The sequence below is a fragment of the Lonchura striata genome, chromosome 21, assembly GCF_046129695.1.
Source record: "Lonchura striata isolate bLonStr1 chromosome 21, bLonStr1.mat, whole genome shotgun sequence".
Lineage (NCBI taxonomy): Eukaryota > Metazoa > Chordata > Aves > Passeriformes > Estrildidae > Lonchura > Lonchura striata.
In genome coordinates this window covers 2,035,218-2,053,767 of record NC_134623.1, presented here as the reverse complement: position 1 = coordinate 2,053,767, position 18,550 = coordinate 2,035,218, and the positions used below count along the sequence as shown (strand labels likewise).

Here is an 18,550-nt window from a genome sequence, read left to right as displayed (position 1 = left end):
GTCCCTGTTCCTGTCCCCAGCTGTGTCCCTTTGTCCCCGTGTCACTTTGTCCCTGTGTCACCCTGTCCCTGTGTCCCTGTGTCACCCTGTCCCTGTGTCCCTTTGTCCCTGTGTCACCCTGTCCCTGTGTCACCCTGTCCCTGTGTCACCCTGTCCCCAGCCATGTCCCTTTGTCCCTGTGTCACTTTGTCCCTGTGTCACCCTGTCCCTTTGTCCCTGTGTCACCCTGTCCCCGTGTCCCTTTGTCCCCGTGTCACCCTGTCCCTGTGTCCCTTTGTCCCTGTGTCACCCTGTCCCTGTGTCACCCTGTCCCCATCCCTGTCCCCGTGTCACCCTGTCCCTGTGTCCCTTTGTCCCTGTGTCACCCTGTCCCTGTGTCACCCTGTCCCCATCCCTGTCCCCGTGTCACCCTGTCCCCGTGTCACCCTGTCCCTGTCCCCGTGTCACCCTGTCCCTGTGTCACTTTGTCCCTGGGTCCCTTTGTCCCTGTGTCACCCTGTCCCTGTGTCACTTTGTCCCTGGGTCCCTTTGTCCCTGTGTCACCCTGTCCCCGTGTCACCCTGTCCCTGTCCCTGTGTCACTTTGTCCTTGTGTCACCCGGTCCCCGTGTCACCCTGTCCCCGTGTCACCCTGTCCCTGTGTCACTTTGTCCTTGTGTCACCCTGTCCCCGTGTCACCCTGTCCCCGTGTCACCCTGTCCCTGTGTCACCCTGTCCCTGTGTCCCCGTGTCACCCTGTCCCTGTGTCACCCTGTCCCTGTGTCACCCTGTCCCCGTGTCACCCTGTCCCTGTCCTCTTGTCACTTTGTCCTTGTGTCACCCTGTCCCTGTGTCCCCGTGTCACCCTGTCCCTGTGTCACCCTGTCCCCGTGTCACCCTGTCCCCGTGTCACTTTGTCCCTGTGTCACCCTGTCCCCGTGTCACCCTGTCCCTGTGTCACTTTGTCCTTGTGTCACCCTGTCCCCGTGTCACCCTGTCCCCGTGTCACCCTGTCCCCGTGTCACTTTGTCCCCGTGTCACCCTGTCCCTGTGTCACCCTGTCCCTGTGTCACCCTGTCCTTGTGTCACCCAGTCCTTGTGTCACCCTGTCCCTGTGTCACCCTGTCCCTGTGTCACCCTGTCCCTGTCCCCGTGTCACCCTGTCCCCGTGTCACCCTGTCCCCGTGTCACCCGGTCCCCGTGTCACTTTGTCCCTGTGTCACCCTGTCCCCGTGTCACCCTGTCCCCGTGTCACCCTGTCCCTGTCCCCGTGTCACCCGGTCCCCGTCCCTCCCCCAGGTCCCGGTCATCGCCCTGGTTGGCAACGACGCCGGCTGGACCCAGATCAGCCGCGAGCAGCTCCCCCTGCTGGGCAGCGCCGTGGGCTGCAGCCTCAACTACAGCGGTGAGTGACCACTGAGTGACCAACTGACCACTGACCAACTGACCACTGAGTGACCACTGAGTGACCACTGAGTGACCACTGACCACTGAGTGACCACTGACCCATCACTGACCCATCACTGACCCATCACTGCCCCATGGCCAGGGACACTGGGGTCAGCAGCTCCCCCTGCTGGGCAGCGCCGTGGGCTGCAGCCTCAACTACAGCGGTGAGTGACCACTGAGTGACCACTGAGTGACCAACTGACCACTGACCAACTGACCACTGACCACTGAGTGACCACTGACCACTGAGTGACCACTGAGTGACCACTGACCAACTGACCACTGAGTGACCACTGACCACTGACCAACTGACCAACTGACCACTGAGTGACCACTGAGTGACCACTGACCACTGAGTGACCACTGACCCATCACTGACCCATCACTGACCCATCACTGACCCATGGCCAGGGACACTGGGGTCAGCAGCTCCCCCTGCTGGGCAGCGCCGTGGGCTGCAGCCTCAACTACAGCGGTGAGTGACCACTGAGTGACCACTGACCAACTGACCACTGAGTGACCATTGACTACTGAGTGACCACTGAGTGACCACTGACCACTGAGTGACCACTGAGTGACCACTGAGTGACCACTGAGTGACCACTGAGTGACCCCTGACCACTGACCAACTGACCACTGAGTGACCACTGAGTGACCAACTGACCACTGACCACTGAGTGACCACTGACCACTGACCAACTGACCACTGACCACTGAGTGACCACTGACCACTGAGTGACCACTGAGTGACCACTGACAACTGACCAACTGACCACTGACCACTGAGTGACCACTGACCACCTGACCACTGAGTGACCACTGAGTGACCACTGACCACTGACCAACTGACCAACTGACCACTGAGTGACCACTGAGTGACCACTGACCACTGACCAACTGACCAACTGACCACTGAGTGACCACTGAGTGACCACTGAGTGACCACTGACCACTGAGTGACCGAGTGACCACTGACAGTGAGTGACCACTGAGTGACCACTGACCAACTGACCACTGAGTGACCACTGAGTGACCACCTCCTTGCCCCCATGGTGACAATGCCAACCGTGGAGGTGACAATGCCACCCCTTAGTGACAGTGCCACCCATGGAGGTGACAATGCCACCCATGGAGGTGACAATGCCACCTCCCCATGCTCGTAGTGACAGTGCCACCCCTGGTGACAATGCCACCCATGGAGGTGACAGTGACACCCCTTGGTGACAGTGCCACCCCTGGTGACAATGCCACCTTTAGCAGTGACAATGCCACCCATGGAGGTGACAATGCCACCTCCCCATGCTCCTAGTGACAATGCCACCCCTGGTGACAATGCCACCCATGGAGGTGACAATGCCACCCCTTGGTGACAGTGCCACCCCATGGTGACAATGCCACCCCTTGGTGACAATGCCACCTCCCCATGCTCCTAGTGACAATGCCACCCCTGGTGACAATGCCACCCCTGTGGAGGTGACAATGCCACCCGAGGAGGTGACAATGCCTCCCGAGGAGGTGACAGTGCCACCTCTGTGGAGGTGACAGTGCCACCCCTTGGTGACAGTGCCACCCGTGGAGGTGACAGTGCCACCCCTTGGTGACAGTGCCACCCGTGTGTCCCCAGATTACCACGCGGTGGCGACGGCGCTGGGCGGCCGCGGCTTCGTCCTGGACAGCGCCGGGGACACCGGCGGGGACACCGGAGGGGACACCGGAGGGGACACCGGCGGGGACATCGAGGACAGGGTGGTGGCTGTGCTGAGGGCGGCGCAGGCCGAGTGCCACCGAGGCCACCCCGTCCTCGTCAACGCCCTGCTGGGCCCCAGCGACTTCCGGCAGGGCTCCGTGTCCGTGTGACCCTCGGGGACACCGAATGTCACCGGGCTGTCACCGAGTGTCACCGGGTGTCATCGGGTGTCACCGGTTCTGATAGAGTGTCCCCAAATGTCACCGAGTGTCAATGAGTGTCATTGAGGGTCACCAAGGGTCACCAGGGGTCACTGAGTGTCCCCAAGGGTCATCGAGTGTCCCCAAGGGTCATTGAGTGTCCCCAAGGGTCACCAAGGGTCACTGAGTGTCCCCAAGGGTCATCGAGTGTCCCCAGGGGTCATGGAGTGTCCCCAAGGGTCCCCAAGTGTCATTGAGTGTCCCCAAAGGTCACCAAGGGTCATCGAGTGTCCCCAAGGGTCACCGAGTGTCCCCAGGGGTCATTGAGTGTCCCCAAAGGTCACCAAGGGTCATCGAGTGTCCCCAAGGGTCACCGAGTGTCCCCAAGGGTCATTGAGTGTCCCCAAGGGTCACCAAGGGTCATCAAGGGTCACTGAGTGTCCCCAAACGTCCCCAGGTGTCCCCGAGTGCCACCGAGGCCACCCCGTCCTCGTCAACGCCCTGCTGGGCCCCAGCGACTTCCGGCAGGGCTCCGTGTCCGTGTGACCCTCGGGGACACCGAATGTCACCGGGGTGTCACTGAGTGTCATCGGGTGTCACCGGGTGTCACCGGTTCTCATAGAGTGTCCCCAAATGTCACCGAGTGTCAATGAGTGTCATTGAGGGTCCCCAAGGGTCACCAGCGGTCAGTGAGTGTCAATGAGGGTCATTGAGGGTCCCCAGGGGTCACTGAGTGTCCCCAAGGGTCATTGAGTGTCCCCAAGGGTCACCAAGGGTCCCCAAGGGTCATTGAGTGTCCCCAAGGGTCACCAAGGGTCACTGAGTGTCCCCAAGGGTCATCGAGTGTCCCCAGGGGTCATGGAGTGTCCCCAAGGGTCCCCAAGGGTCATTGAGTGTCCCCAAATGTCACCGAGTGTCAATGAGTGTCATTGAGTGTCCCCAAAGGTCACCAAGGGTCATCGAGTGTCCCCAAGGGTCACCAGGGGTCCCCAAGGGTCATTGAGGGTCCCCAAGGGTCATCGAGTGTCCCCAAGGGTCATTGAGTGTCCCCAAGGGTCACCAAGGGTCATCAAGGGTCACTGAGTGTCCCCAAACGTCCCCAGGTGTCCCCGAGTGCCACCGAGGCCACCCCGTCCTCGTCAACGCCCTGCTGGGCCACAGCGACTTCCGGCAGGGCTCCGTGTCCGTGTGACCCTCGGGGACACCGAATGTCACCGGGGGTCACCGGAGTGTCACCGGGTGTCACCGGGTGTCACCGGTTCTCATAGAGTGTCCCCAAATGTCACCGAGTGTCAATGAGTGTCATTGAGGGTCACCAAGGGTCACTGAGTGTCACCAAGGATCACTGAGTGTCACCAAGGGTCATTGAGTGTCACCAAGGGTCACTGAGGGTCACCAAGGGTCCCCAAGGGTCATCGAGTGTCCCCAAGGGTCACCAAGGGTCATTGAGTGTCACCAAGGATCACTGAGTGTCCCCAAGGGTCATTGAGTGTCACCAAGGATCATTGAGTGTCCCCAGGGGTCACTGAGTGTCCCCAAGTGTCCCCAAGGGTCACCGAGTGTCCCCAGGGGTCATTGAGTGTCCCCAAGGGTCCCCAAGGGTCATTGAGTGTCCCCAAGGGTCACCAAGGGTCACTGAGTGTCCCCAGGGGTCCCCAAGGGTCATCGAGTGTTCCCAAGGGTCATTGAGTGTCCCCAAGGGTCACCGAGTGTCCCCAGGGGTCATTGAGGGTCCCCAAGGGACATTGAGTGTCCCCAAGGGTCACTGAGGGTCCCCAAGTGTCCCCAAGGGTCATCGAGTGTCCCCAAGGGTCACCGAGTGTCCCCAGGGGTCATTGAGGGTCCCCAAGGGACATTGAGTGTCCCCAAGGGTCATTGAGGGTCCCCAAGGGTCATTGAGTGTCCCCAAGGGTCACCGAGTGTCCCCAGGGGTCATTGAGGGTCCCCAAGGGACATTGAGTGTCCCCAAAGGTCATTGAGGGTCCCCAAGGGTCATTGAGTGTCCCCAAGGGTCACCGAGTGTCCCCAGGGGTCATTGAGGGTCCCCAAGGGTCATTGAGGGTCCCCAATGGCCACCAAGTGTCCCCAAGGGTCACCGAGTGTCCCCAAGGGTCACCGAGTGTCCCCAGGGGTCATTGAGGGTCCCCAAGTGTCACCGAGGGTCATTGAGGGTCCCAGGATTTTGGGGTCAGTGATGTCCCAGCTCAATCCCAGTATGATCCCAGTTCAATCCCAGTTTGATCCCAGCTCAATCCCAGTTCATCCCAGTTCAATCCCAGTTCATCCCAGTTCAATCCCAGTTCATCCCAGTTCAATCCCAGTTCATCCCAGTTCAATCCCAGTTCATCCCAGTTCATCCCAGTTCAATCCCAGTATGATCCCAGTTCAATCCCAGTTCAATCCCAGTATGATCCCAGTACACACGCTCATTTATTGTTATTTTATCCCAAATTTCTGGGATTTTTGGGATGAATTCCAGGATTTTGGGGTGAATTCCCGGATTTTCGGTGCATTCCCGGATTTGGGGTGAATTCCCGGGATTTTGGGGTCAGGGATGTCCCAGTATGATCCCAGTTCAATCCCAGTTCAATCCCAGTATGATCCCAGCACACACACGCTCATTTATTGTTATTTTATCCCAAATTTCCGGGATTTTTGGGATGAATTCCGGGATTTTCGGTGCATTCCCAATTTGGGGTGAATTCCTGGATTTTGGGGTCAGGGATGTCCCAGTTCAATCCCAGTTCAATCCCAGTATGATCCCAGCACACACACGCTCATTTATTGTAATTCCATCCCAAATTTCCGGGATTTTTGGGATGAATTCCGGGATTTTGGGGTGAATTCCGGGATTTTCGGTGCATTCCCGGATTTGGGGTGAATTCCCGGGATTTTGGGGTCAGAGGGGTCCCAGTTCAATCCCAGTATGATCCCAGTACACACGCTCATTTATTGTTATTTCATCCCAAATTTCCGGGATTTTTGGGATGAATTCCGGGATTTCCGGTGCATTCCCAGATTTGGGGTGAATTCCCGGGATTTTGGGCTCACAGGGGTCCCAGTTCAATCCCAGTTCAATCCCAGTTCAATCCCAGTATGATCCCAGTACACACACGCTCATTTATTGTTATTTTATCCCAAATTTCTGGGATTTTTGGGATGAATTCCGGGATTTTGGGGTGAATTCCGGGATTTTCGGTGCATTCCCAGATTTGGGGTGAATTCCCGGGATTTTGGGGTCAGGGATGTCCCAGTTCAATCCCAGTATGATCCCAGTATGATCCCAGCACACACACGCTCATTTATTGTAATTTCATCCCAAATTTCTGGGATTTTTGGGATGAATTCCAGGATTTTGGGGTGAATTCCCGGATTTTCGGTGCATTCCCGGATTTGGGGTGAATTCCCGGGATTTTGGGGTCAGGGATGTCCCAGTATGATCCCAGTTCAATCCCAGTTCAATCCCAGTATGATCCCAGCACACACACGCTCATTTATTGTTATTTTATCCCAAATTTTTGGGATTTTTGGGATGAATTCCGGGATTTTCGGTGCATTCCCGATTTGGGGTGAATTCCCGGGATTTTGGGCTCACAGGGGTCCCAGTATGATCCCAGTTCAATCCCAGTTCAATCCCAGTATGATCCCAGTACACACGCTCATTTATTGTTATTTTATCCCAAAATTCCAGGATTTTTGGGATGAATTCCGGGATTTTGGGGTGAATTCCCAGATTTTGGGGTGAATTCCCGGATTTTGGGGTCAGAGGGGTCCCAGTTCAATCCCAGTTCAATCCCAGTATGATCCCAGTACACACACGCTCATTTATTGTAATTTCATCCCAAATTTCCGGGATTTTTGGGGTGAATTCCGGGATTTTCGGTGCATTCCCGATTTGGGGTGAATTCCCGGGATTTTGGGCTCACAGGGGCTCCTCGCACACCCAGCTCAGGGGGGTCCCGCAGGGAAACTCGGCCCGGAGCCCGTCCGGCCCCACGGCCCCGCACTTCTCCAAACTGCCCAAAAAAAAGGGAAAAAAAGGGTCAGAATCCCAAAAAATCCAAAAAATCCCTAAAATCCCACACACCCCAGCCCAAATCCCCCAAAATCCCATAAACAACCCCAAAAACCCCATTAAAATCCAAAAAAAACCATAAAAACCCCATAAATGACCCCAAAAATCCCATAAAAAATCCCATAAATCACCCCAAAAACCCCATTAAAAATCCCACCAAAAATCCCATAAATGACCCAAAAAACCCCATAAACAACCCCAAAAACCCCATTAAAAATCCCATTAAAATCCCATTTAAAATGCCACAAATGACCCAAAAAACCGCATTAAAAATCCCATAAATGACCCCAAAAACCCCATAAATCACCCCAAAAACCCCATTAAAAAATCCCATAAATGACCCCCAAAATTCCATTAAAAATCCCACAAATAACCCCAAAAACCCCATTAAAAATCCCATTAAAAATCCTACAAATGACCCCAAAAATCCCATTAAAAATCTCATAAATTACCCCAAATACCCCATTAAAAAAATCCCATAAATGACCTCAAAAACCCCATAAATGACCCCAAATATCCCATTAAAAATCCCATTAAAAACCCCATAAGTGACCCCAAAAATCCCATTAAAAATCCAAAAAATCCCATTAAAAATCCCATAAAAATTCCCATAAATGACCCCAAAAACCCCATTAAAAATCCCATTAAAAATCCCATAAATGACCCCAAAAACCCCATTAAAAATCCCATTAAAAAATCCCACAAATGACCCCAAAAACCCCATTAAAAATCCCATTAAAATCCCATTAAAAATGCCACAAATGACCCAAAAAACCGCATTAAAAACCCTATAAATGACCCCAAAAATCCCATTAAAAATCCCATAAATGACCCCAAGAACCCCATTAAAAATCCCATTAAAAATCCCACAAATGACCCCAAAAACCCCATTAAAAAACCCCATAAATGACCCCAAAAATCCCATTAAAAATCCCATAAATGACCCCAAAAATACCATTAAAAATCCCATTAAAAACTCCATAAATGACCCCAAAAATCTCATTTAAAATCCAAAAAATCCCATTAAAAATCCCATTAAAATTCCCATAAATAACCCCAAAAACCCCATTAAAAACCCCATAAATAACCCCAAAAACCCCCCAAAAACCCCATTAAAAACCCCATAAATAACCCCAAAAACCCCCCAAAAATCCCATTAAAAATCCCATAAATAACCCCAAAAACCCCATTAAAAATCCCATTAAAAATCCCACAAATGACCCCAAAAACCCCCCAAAAACCCCATTAAAAATCCCATTAAAATCCCCAAAATCCCCAAATCCCAAAAACCCCCCAAAATCCCCAAAATCCCCAAAATCCCCAACCTGGATTTGGGGTCGAGCTCGCGGATCCAGGAGGGGCCCCGGAGCTGGGCCTGGACGTGGAGCTGGGAACCGGAACGGACCAGTATGGACCAGTAAAAACCAATATAAACCAGTATGGACCAGTATGGACCAGTATGGACCAGTATGGACCAGTATAAACCAGTATAAACCAGTATGGACCAGTATGGACCAGTAAAAACCAGTATGGACCAGTATAAACCAGTATGGACCAGTATAAACCAGTATGGACCAGTATGGACCAGTATAAACCAGTATGGACCAGTATAAACCAGTATGGACCAGTATGGACCAGTAAAAACCAGTATGGACCAGTATGGACCGGTATGGACCAGTATGGACCAGTATGGACCAGTATGGACCAGTATAAACCAGTATGGACCAGTATGGACCAGTAGGGACCGGTATGGACCAGTACGGACCGGTATGGACCAGTATAAACCAGTATGGACCAGTATGGACCAGTATGGACCAGTATGGACCAGTATAAACCAGTATGGACCAGTATGGACCAGTATAAACCAGTATGGACCAGTACGGACCAGTATGGACCAGTACGGACCAGTATAAACCAGTAAAAACCAGTAAAAACCCAGTATGGACCAGTATGGACCAGTAAAAACCAGTATAAACCAGTATGGACCAGTACGGACCAGTATGGACCAGTATGGACCAGTATAAACCAGTATAGACCAGTATGGACCAGTATGGACCAGTATAGACCAGTATGGACCAGTATGGAACAGTATGGACCAGTATAAACCAGTATGGACCAGTACGGACCAGTATAGACCAGTATGGACCAGTACAGACCAGTAAGGACCAGTATAAACCAGCATAAACCAGTATGGACCAGTACGGACCAGTATGGACCAGTAAAAACCAGCATAAACCAGTATGGACCAGTATAAACCAGTAAAAACCCAGTATAAACCAGTATAGACCAGTATAAACCAGTATGGACCAGTATGGACCAATATGGACCAATATAAAGCAGTATGGGCCAGTATAAACCAGTATAAACCAGTATGGACCAGTACGGACCAGTATAAACCAGTAAAACCCAGTAAAAAGCAGTATGGACCAGTATGGACCAGTATAAACCAGTATGGACCAGTAAAAACCAGTATGGACTGGTATGGACCAGTATGGACCAGTAAAAACCCAGTATAAACCAGTATGGACCAGTATAAACCAGTAAAAACCAGTATGGACCAGTATGGACCAGTAGGGACCAGTATGGACCAGTAAAAACCAGTATGGACCAGTATGGACCAGTACGGACCAGTATGGACCAGTATAAACCAGTATGGACCAGTATAAACCAGTATGGACCAGTATGGACCAGTAAAAACCAGTATAAACCAGTACGGACCAGTATGGACCAGCATAAACCAGTATGGACCAGTATAAACCAGCAAAAACCAGTATAAACCAGTAAAAACCAGTAAAAACCCAGTATGGACCAGTATAAACCAGTATTGGGATTTATGAGATTTTTTTAGGATTTTTTGAGATATTTTGGGATTTTTTGGGATTTTTTTAGGGATTTTTTGGGAATTTTTTTAGGATATTTTGGGAATTTTTTTAGGATTTTTTTTTTATTTTGGGGGGATTTTTTGGAGGATTTTTTTGGGGATGTTTTCGGAATTTTGGGGGATTTTTTTTTTTAGGATATTTTGGGATTTTTTTGGCGATTTTTTTTTGCGGGGTTTTTTTGGGGGGATATTTTTGGAGGCATTTTTGGGGATTTTTTGGGGATTTGGAGGGAATTTTTGAGGATTTTTTGGGGACTTTTGGGGGAATTTTTTGGGATATTTTGAGGATTTTTTAGGGATTTTTTTGGAGCTTTTTTTAGGATATTTTGGGATTTTGGAAGGATATTTGGGGATTTTATTTTTTTAATTTTTGGGGGGATTTTTTGGGGTGATATTTTGGGGATTTTTTTTTTTTAAATTTTTGGGGGGATTTTTTGGGATTTGTTTTTGAAAATTTGGGGATTTTTTTTTAATTTTGGGGGGGATTTTTTGGGATTTTTTTTGAAATTTCGGGGATTTTTTTTATTAATTCTTGGGGGATTTTTTGGAAGATATTTTGGGATTTTTGGGGATTTTTTGGCTGATTTCTGGGCGGTTTATTTGAGATTTTTGGGGGGATTTTTGGGTGATTTTTTTTGATTTTTTTGGGGATTTTTTTCTGAATTTTCGGGTGATTTTTTTGGGTGATTTTTGGGTTTTTTTTGAGATTTTTGGAGGATTTTTTGTGGGATTTTTTGGGATTTCTGGGATTTATGAACTTTCTGGGATTTGGGATAATTTTTTGGGGGGAATTTTTGGGATTTTGGGGTGATTTTTTTGATTTTTTGGGGATTTTTTTCGGAATTTTCGGGTGATTTTTTTGGGTGATTTTTGGGGGATTTTTTGGGGGATTTTTTGTGGGATTTTTTGGGATTTCTGGGATTTATGAAATTTCTGGAATTTCGGGGCAATTTGGGATAATTTTTTGGGGGGAATTTTTGGGATTTTTGGGCATTTTTTGGCTGATTTCTGAGCGGTTTTTTTGAGATTTTTGGGTGATTTTTTGTGATTTTGGGGGGGATTTTTGGGTGATTTTTTTGATTTTCTGGGGATTTTTTCGGAATTTTCGGGTGATTTTTTTGGGTGATTTTTGGGGTTTTTTTGAGATTTTTGGGGGATTTTTGGAGGATTTTTTGTGGGATTTTTTGGGATTTCTGGGATTTATGAAATTTCTGGAATTTCGGGGCAATTTGGGATAATTTTTTGGGGGGAATTTTTGGGATTTTTGGGGATTTTTTGGCTGATTTCTGAGCGGTTTATTTGAGATTTTTTGGTGATTTTTTGTGATTTTGGGGGGGATTTTTAGGTGATTTTTTTGATTTTTTGGGGATTTTTTCGGAATTTTCGGGTGATTTTTTGGGTGATTTTTGGGGTTTTTTTGATATTTTTGGGGGATTTTTGGAGGATTTTTTGGGGGATTTTTTGGGATTTCTGGGATTTATGAACTTTCTGGGATTTGGGATAATTTTTTGGGGGGAATTTTTGGGATTTTGGGGTGATTTTTTTGATTTTTTTGGGGATTTTTTCGGAATTTTCGGGTGATTTTTTTGGGTGATTTTGGGGGTTTTTTTGAGATTTTTGGGGGATTTTTTGTGGGATTTTTTGGGATTTCTGGGATTTATGAAATTTCTGGAATTTCGGGGCAATTTGGGATAATTTTTTGGGGGGAATTTTTGGGATTTTTGGGGATTTTTTGGCTGATTTCTGAGCGGTTTATTTGAGATTTTTGGGTGATTTTTTGTGATTTTGGGGGGGATTTTTGGGTGATTTTTTCGATTTTTTGGGGATTTTTTTCTGAATTTTCGGGTGATTTTTTTGGGTGATTTTTGGGGTTTTTTTCAGATTTTTGGAGGATTTTTGGGGGGATTTTTTGGGATTTCTGGGATTTATGAACTTTCTGGGATTTGGGATAATTTTTTGGGGGGAATTTTTGGGATTTTGGGGTGATTTTTTTGATTTTTTTGGGGATTTTTTCGGAATTTTCAGGTGATTTTTTTGGGTGATTTTTGGGGTTTTTTGAGATTTTTGGGGGATTTTTGGAGGATTTTTTGTGGGATTTTTTGGGATTTCTGGGATTTATGAAATTTCTGGAATTTCGGGGCAATTTGGGATAATTTTTTGGGGGGAATTTTTGGGATTTTTGGGCATTTTTTGGCTGATTTCTGAGCGGTTTTTTTGAGATTTTTGGGTGATTTTTTGTGATTTTGGGGGGGATTTTTGGGTGATTTTTTTGATTTTCTGGGGATTTTTTCGGAATTTTCGGGTGATTTTTTTGGGTGATTTTTGGGGTTTTTTTGAGATTTTTGGGGGATTTTTGGAGGATTTTTTGTGGGATTTTTTGGGATTTCTGGGATTTATGAAATTTCTGGAATTTCGGGGCAATTTGGGATAATTTTTTGGGGGGAATTTTTAGGATTTTTGGGGATTTTTTGGCTGATTTCTGAGCGGTTTATTTGAGATTTTTTGGTGATTTTTTGTGATTTTGGGGGGGATTTTTAGGTGATTTTTTTGATTTTTTGGGGATTTTTTCGGAATTTTCGGGTGATTTTTTGGGTGATTTTTGGGGTTTTTTTGATATTTTGGGGGGATTTTTGGAGGATTTTTTGGGGGATTTTTTTTGATTTTTTGGGGATTTTTTTTTGAAATTTCGGGTGATTTTTTTGGGTGATTTTTGGGGGATTTTTTGTGGGATTTTTTTGTGGGATTTTTTGGGATTTCTGGGATTTATGAACTTTCTGGGATTTGGGATAATTTTTTGGGGGGAATTTTTGGGATTTTGGGGTGATTTTTTTGATTTTTTGGGGATTTTTTTCGGAATTTTCGGGTGATTTTTTTGGGTGATTTTTGGGGTTTTTTTGAGATTTTTGGGATAATTTTTTGGGGGGAATTTTTGGGATTTTGGGTGATTTTTTTGATTTTTTGGGGATTTTTTTTTGGAATTTTTGGGTGATTTTTTTGGGTGATTTTTGGGGTTTTTTTGAGATTTTTGGGATAATTTTTTGGGGGGAGTTTTTGGGATTTTGGGGTCTCACCTTTTCCGCGGCATCGTCGACCTGGAGCAGCTCCGCCCCCAGGGCCCGGCAGAAAATTTGGGAATTTTCCCAGGAGGCGGCGACGTCGGAGAAGAAATAACAGGAATTCCCAAAAAAATCCCAACCCCGCGAGCAGGGCAGAAAACCTGGGAACATCCCAAAAAATTGGGGTCAGGATGGGGAAAATCCTAAAAATTTGGGGAAAATCCCCAAAAATTGGGGTCGGAATGGGGAAAATCCCCAAAAATTTGGGGTCAGAATGGGGAAAATCCCCAAAAATTTGGGGTCAGAATGGGGAAAATCCTAAAAATTTGGGGTCGGGATGGGGAAAATCCCAAAATTTGGGGTCAGGATTGGGGAAAATCCTAAAAATTTGGGATGGGCTGGGAAAATCCTAAAAATTTGGGGTCAGAATGGGGAAAATCCAAAAAAATTTGGGATGGGATTGGAGAAAATCCCAAAATTTGGGGTCGGAATGGGGAAAATCCCAAATTGGGGAAAATTCAGGAAAATTGGGGAAAAATTGGGGGGAAATTTGGGGGAAATGGGGAAAAATAGGGTAAAATGGGGAAAAATTGGGAAAAATTGGGGAATATTGGGAATAAATTGGGGAAATTCAGGAAAATTGGGGAAAATTGGGGAAAAATCGGGAAAATTAACGAAAAATTGGGGAAAATTCAGGAAAATTCAGGAAAAATTTGGGAAAAATCGGGGAAAATTGGGGAGAAATGGGGAAAATTGGGAAAAATGGGGAAAAATTGGGAAAAATTCAGGAAAATTGGGGAAAAAGGGGAAAATTGGGAAAAAATGGGAAAAATGGGGAAAATTTTGGGGAAAATTGGTGAAAAATCGGGAAAATTAATGAAAAATTGGGGAAAATTCAGGAAAATTCAGGAAAATTTTGGGAAAATTTTAGGAAAAATTGGGGAAAAATGGGGAAAATTGGGGAAAAATGCAGGAAAACTGGGGGAAAATTGGGGAAAATTCAGGAAAATTGGGGAAAAATTGGGAAAATTCACGAAAAATTGTGTAAAATTCAGGAAAATTGGGAAAAATTGGGGAAAAAAGGGAAAAATTGGGGAAAATTGGCGGGAAATGGGGAAAAATAGGGAAAAATGGGTAAAAATTGGGAAAAATTGGGAAAAATTCAGGAAAATTGGGGAACATTTGGGAAAAATTGGGGGGAAGTGGGGAAAAATGGGGGAAAATAGGGGAAAAATGGGGGAAAAATGGGGAAAAATGGGGGGAAAATGGGGAAAATTGGGGAAAATTGAGGAAGCTTGGGGAAACTTGAGGAAAAGTGGGGAAAATCGGGGAAAATTGGGGAAAATTGGGAAAAATAGGGAAAAAATGGGGAAAATTCAGGAAAATTGGGTAAAAATCGGGAAAATTCACGAAAAATTGTGTAAAATTCAGGAAAATTGGGGAAAATTCAGGAAAATTCAGGAAAATTGGGAAAAATTGGGGAAAAAGGGGAAAAATTGGGGAAAATTGGCGGCAAATGGGGAAAAATAGGGGAAAAATGGGTAAAAATTGGGGAAAATTTGGGAAAAATTGGGGGGAAATGGGGAAAAATGGGGGGAAGTGGGGAAAAATGGGGGAAAATAGGGAAAAAATGGGGGAAAATGGGGAAAATTGAGGAAACTTGGGGAAAATTTGGGAAAAATTGGGGGGAAATGGGGAAAAATGGGGGAAGTGGGGAAAAATGGGGGGAAAATTGGGGAAAATTGAGGAAACTTGGGGAAACTTGAGGAAAAGTGGGGAAAATTGGGAAAAATAGGGAAAAATAGGGAAAAAATGGGGAAAATTGGGGAAAATTGGGAAAAATAGGGAAAAATTGGGGAAAATTCAGGAAAATTTTGGGAAAATTTGGGGAAAAATTGGGGAAAAACGGGAAAATTGGGAAAAATTGGGGAAAATTGGGGGAAAATTGGGAAAAATAGGGAAAAATGGGGAAAATTGGGGAAAATTGGGGGAAAATAGGGAAAAATTGGGAAAAATCGGGAAAAATTCAGGAAAATTCAGGGAGAACTCAGGGAAATGTTGGGGAACGCTTGGGGCAAGCGTCGGGCGGCACTCACTGGCCCGCGCGCAGACGTCGCGGCGCGTGCCGTGCGCCAGCCAGCGGCTCCAGTTGCCGGCGCCGGCGTGGAGCGTGGCGCGGTTGCGCCGCTCGTGGCCCACGTTGAAGAAGAGGCGGGAGCCGGCCAGGGCCAGCAGGGCCCCGCGGCCGCAAGCCCAGCGCTGCAGCCGCGAGCCCCGGCACGGGCCCAGGCGCAGCAGCGCGGCCGCGGCCTCGGCGCTGGCCCCCGCGCAGCGGCCGCTGGCCGCGTGCCGCAGGAGACCCCCCGGCAGCCACTGGAAGAGCTGCCGGGGCGAGCCAGGCGAGCAGGGGGCCAGCGAGAGCCACGGGCCGGTGGCCACCACGCAGCCGGAGTGGTGCCGGTTGAAGATCAGGAAGGGGCTGGAGGCTGTGGAGGGAAGGTTGAAAGGTTGTGGCTAGCTGGAGTTGGTCAGTGGCCACCAGGATTTGGTCTGTGACCACCAGGATTTGGTCAGTGGCCACCTGGATTTGGGTTGTAGCCACCAGGATTTGGTCAATGGCCACCAGGATTTGGTCTGTGACCACCTGGATTTGGGTTGTGGCTACCTGGATTTGGTCAGTGGCCACCTGGATTTGGCTTGTGGCAACCTGGATTTGGGTTGTGGCCACCAGGATTTGGTCAGTGGCCACCCCGACTTGGCCTGTGGCCACTTGGATTCGGTCAGTGGCCACCTGGAGTTGGCTTGTGGCAACCTGGATTTGGTCTGTGACCACCTGGATTTGGTCTGTGACCACCTGGATTTGGTCAGTGGCCACCTGGAGTTGGGTTGTGGCCACCTGGATTTGGTCAATGGCCACCTGGATTTGGGTTGTGGCCACCAGGATTTGGCTTGTGGCCACCAGGATTTGGTCAGTGGCCACCTGGATTTGGGTTGTGGCCACCAGGATTTGGTCAGAGGCCACCTCGACTTGGCCTGTGGCCACTTGGATTCAGTCAGTGGCCACTTTGAGTTGGTCAGTGGCCACCTGGATTTGCTCAGTGACCACTTGGATTTGGCCTGTGACTACGTGGACTTGGATTGTGGCCACCAGGATTTGGTCAGTGGCCACCTGGATTTGGGTTGTGGCCACCTGGATTTGGTCAGTGGCCACCTGGATTTGGGTTGTGGCCACCTGGATTTGGTCAGTGGCCACCTGGATTTGGGTTGTGGCCACCTGGATTTGGTCAGTGGCCACCTGGATTTGGGTTGTGGCCACCAGGATTTGGTCAGTGGCCACCTGGATTTGGGTTGTGGCCACCTGGATTTGGTCAGTGGCCACTTGGATTCGGTCAATGGCCACCTGGATTTGGCTTGTGGCTACCAGGAGTTGGCTTGTGGCAACCTGGACTTGATCACTGGCCACCTGGATTTGGGTTGTGGCAACCTGGATTTGGTCAATGGCCACCAGGATTTGGTCAGTGGCCACCAGGATTTGGCCTGTGGACAGGTGACAGTGACAGTGACGGTGACAGTGACACGGTGACAGTGATGGTGACGGTGACAGTGACGGTGACACGGTAACAGTGACGGTGATGGTGACGGTGACACGGTGACAGTGATGGTGACACGGTGACGGTGACACGGTGACAGTGACGGTGACACCGACCCGCTGTTGGTGGCGGCTCCTTCATCTTCTCGGCCTCCAGGGCGGCCTCCAGGTCCGAGACTGAGGGGACAATTTGGGGACAATTTGGGGACAATTTGGGGACATTGCACAAACTCCCAAAATGTCCCCAAATTCCCTCAGAATTCCCCCAAAAATCTCCCCAAAACAGCCGCAAATACCCCCAAAATTCCCCCAAAATTGAGCCCAAAATCTCCCGAAAATCCACGCAAAAAAAGCCCCAAATTCCCCAAAATTCCCCCAAAATCAACCCCAAAATCAACCCCAAAATCCCCCCAAAATCTCCCAAAAAATCTCCCCCAAATCCCCCCAAAATCGTTCCCAAAATCTCCCCGAAATCCCCCCAAAATCCACCCCAAAACAGCCCCAAATCCCCCCGAATTCCCCCCAAAAATCTCCCAAAAATTGCCCCAAAACAGCCCCGAATCCCCGCAAAATCCCCCCAAAATTGTCCCCAAAATCCCCCTAAAATCCACCCCAAAATTCCCCAAAATCCTCCAAAAAAATCCTCAAAATTCTCAAAAAAATCCCAAAAAACCCCTCAAAATTTCCCTAAAAAATCCCAAAAAAATCCTTGAAAAAATCACAAGAAATACCCAAAATAATCCCGAAAAATTCTCAAAAAAATCCCCAAAAAATCCCCAAAAAATCCCCAAAAAATGATTAAAAATCCCCAAAATTTCCCTAAAAATATCCCTAAAAATCCATTAAAAATCCCCAAAATTCCTAAAACAATCCCAAAAATTTTCCTAAAAATTCCCTAAAAAATATCCAAAAAATCCTGAAAAAATACTCCAAAAAACCCCAAAAAATCATCAAAATTTCCCAAAAAAATCCCCCCAAAAATCCTGAAAATATCCCAAAATCTCCAAAAAAATCCCCAAAATTTCCTAAAAAATACCCCCAAAATCCCAAAGAAATCTCAAAAAATCCCCAAAAAAATAAAAAAAAATTCCCAAAAAATCCTCAACAAATCCCACATAAGTCCAATGATTTCCCAAAAAAAAATCCCTAAAAAATCCCAAAAAATCCCAAAAATTCTCCAAAAAAATCCCCAAAATTTCCCTAAAAATCACCAAAAAAATCTCAAAAAAATCCATAAAAAATCCCCAAAATTTCCCAAAAAATCCCAAAAAAAACCCTCAAAAAACCCATTAAAATTCTCCAAAATATCCTCAAAAAATCCTCCCAAAAATCCTCAAAAAATCCTCAAAAAATCCCAAAAAAATCCAAAAAACTCCAAAAAACTCCAAAAAAAAATCCCCAAAATTTCCCTAAAAATATCCCTAAAAATCCATTAAAAATCCCAAAAATATCCCAAAAAATCCCCCAAAATTCCCTAAAAAATCCCAAAAAAAATCCTGAAAAAATCCCCAAAAATTCCCTTAAAAATCCCCAAAAAATCCCTAAAAATCCCAAAAAATCCCAAAAATACCCAAAAAATCCCCAAAAAATCCCCAAAAAATACCCAAAAAATCCCTAAAAAATACCCAAAAAATA

The 18,550-nt window shown here is 47.5% G+C and overlaps 2 protein-coding genes across 3 annotated transcripts in view; one reads left to right on the top strand and one right to left on the bottom strand.

Annotated features, from left to right (window-relative positions):
* The window catches only part of HACL2 (2-hydroxyacyl-CoA lyase 2), a 31,331-nt gene extending 27,954 nt beyond the window's left edge, over positions 1-3,377 (top strand). Inside the window, exons 14-15 of the mRNA XM_077787768.1 lie at positions 1,278-1,383; positions 3,052-3,377. Coding sequence (XP_077643894.1) covers positions 1,278-1,383; positions 3,052-3,284 — 339 coding nt within the window. The 3' untranslated portion in view covers positions 3,285-3,377. The remainder of the gene's footprint in view (positions 1-1,277; positions 1,384-3,051) is intronic.
* Positions 3,378-7,113: 3,736 nt separating this feature from the next.
* On the bottom strand, positions 7,114-17,130 carry LOC110479083 (CD209 antigen-like protein D). 2 transcript variants are annotated; one of them, XM_021546122.3, is made up of 4 exons: positions 17,033-17,130; positions 13,342-13,487; positions 8,715-8,776; positions 7,114-7,330 (listed from the first exon to the last, which is right to left on the bottom strand). In XM_021546122.3, exons 1-4 carry the CDS (start codon positions 17,055-17,057, stop codon positions 7,237-7,239), a joined length of 327 nt encoding a protein of 108 aa, XP_021401797.1. In that variant the 5' UTR covers positions 17,058-17,130; the 3' UTR covers positions 7,114-7,236. The 2 variants fall into 2 exon arrangements, 1 of the variants encoding a protein (XP_021401797.1); XR_013341005.1 differs by lacking the exons at positions 7,114-7,330; positions 8,715-8,776; positions 17,033-17,130 and adding an exon at positions 15,423-15,517 and having other exon boundaries at positions 11,373-13,487.
* Between the last annotated feature and the right edge of the window lie 1,420 nt (positions 17,131-18,550).

Bases quoted from the DNA above. Each gene is read 5' to 3' on its own strand.
- LOC110479083 (XM_021546122.3), bottom strand. From the start codon at position 17,057: ATGAAGGAGCCGCCACCAACAGCGG. The intron at 13,488-17,032 runs GTCGGTGTCACC...GGATGTTCCCAG, and splicing joins GGAGCCGCCACCAACAGCGG to GTTTTCTGCCCTGCTCGCGG. The intron at 8,777-13,341 runs GTGAGACCCCAA...TCCGGTTCCCAG, and splicing joins TCGACGATGCCGCGGAAAAG to CTCCACGTCCAGGCCCAGCT.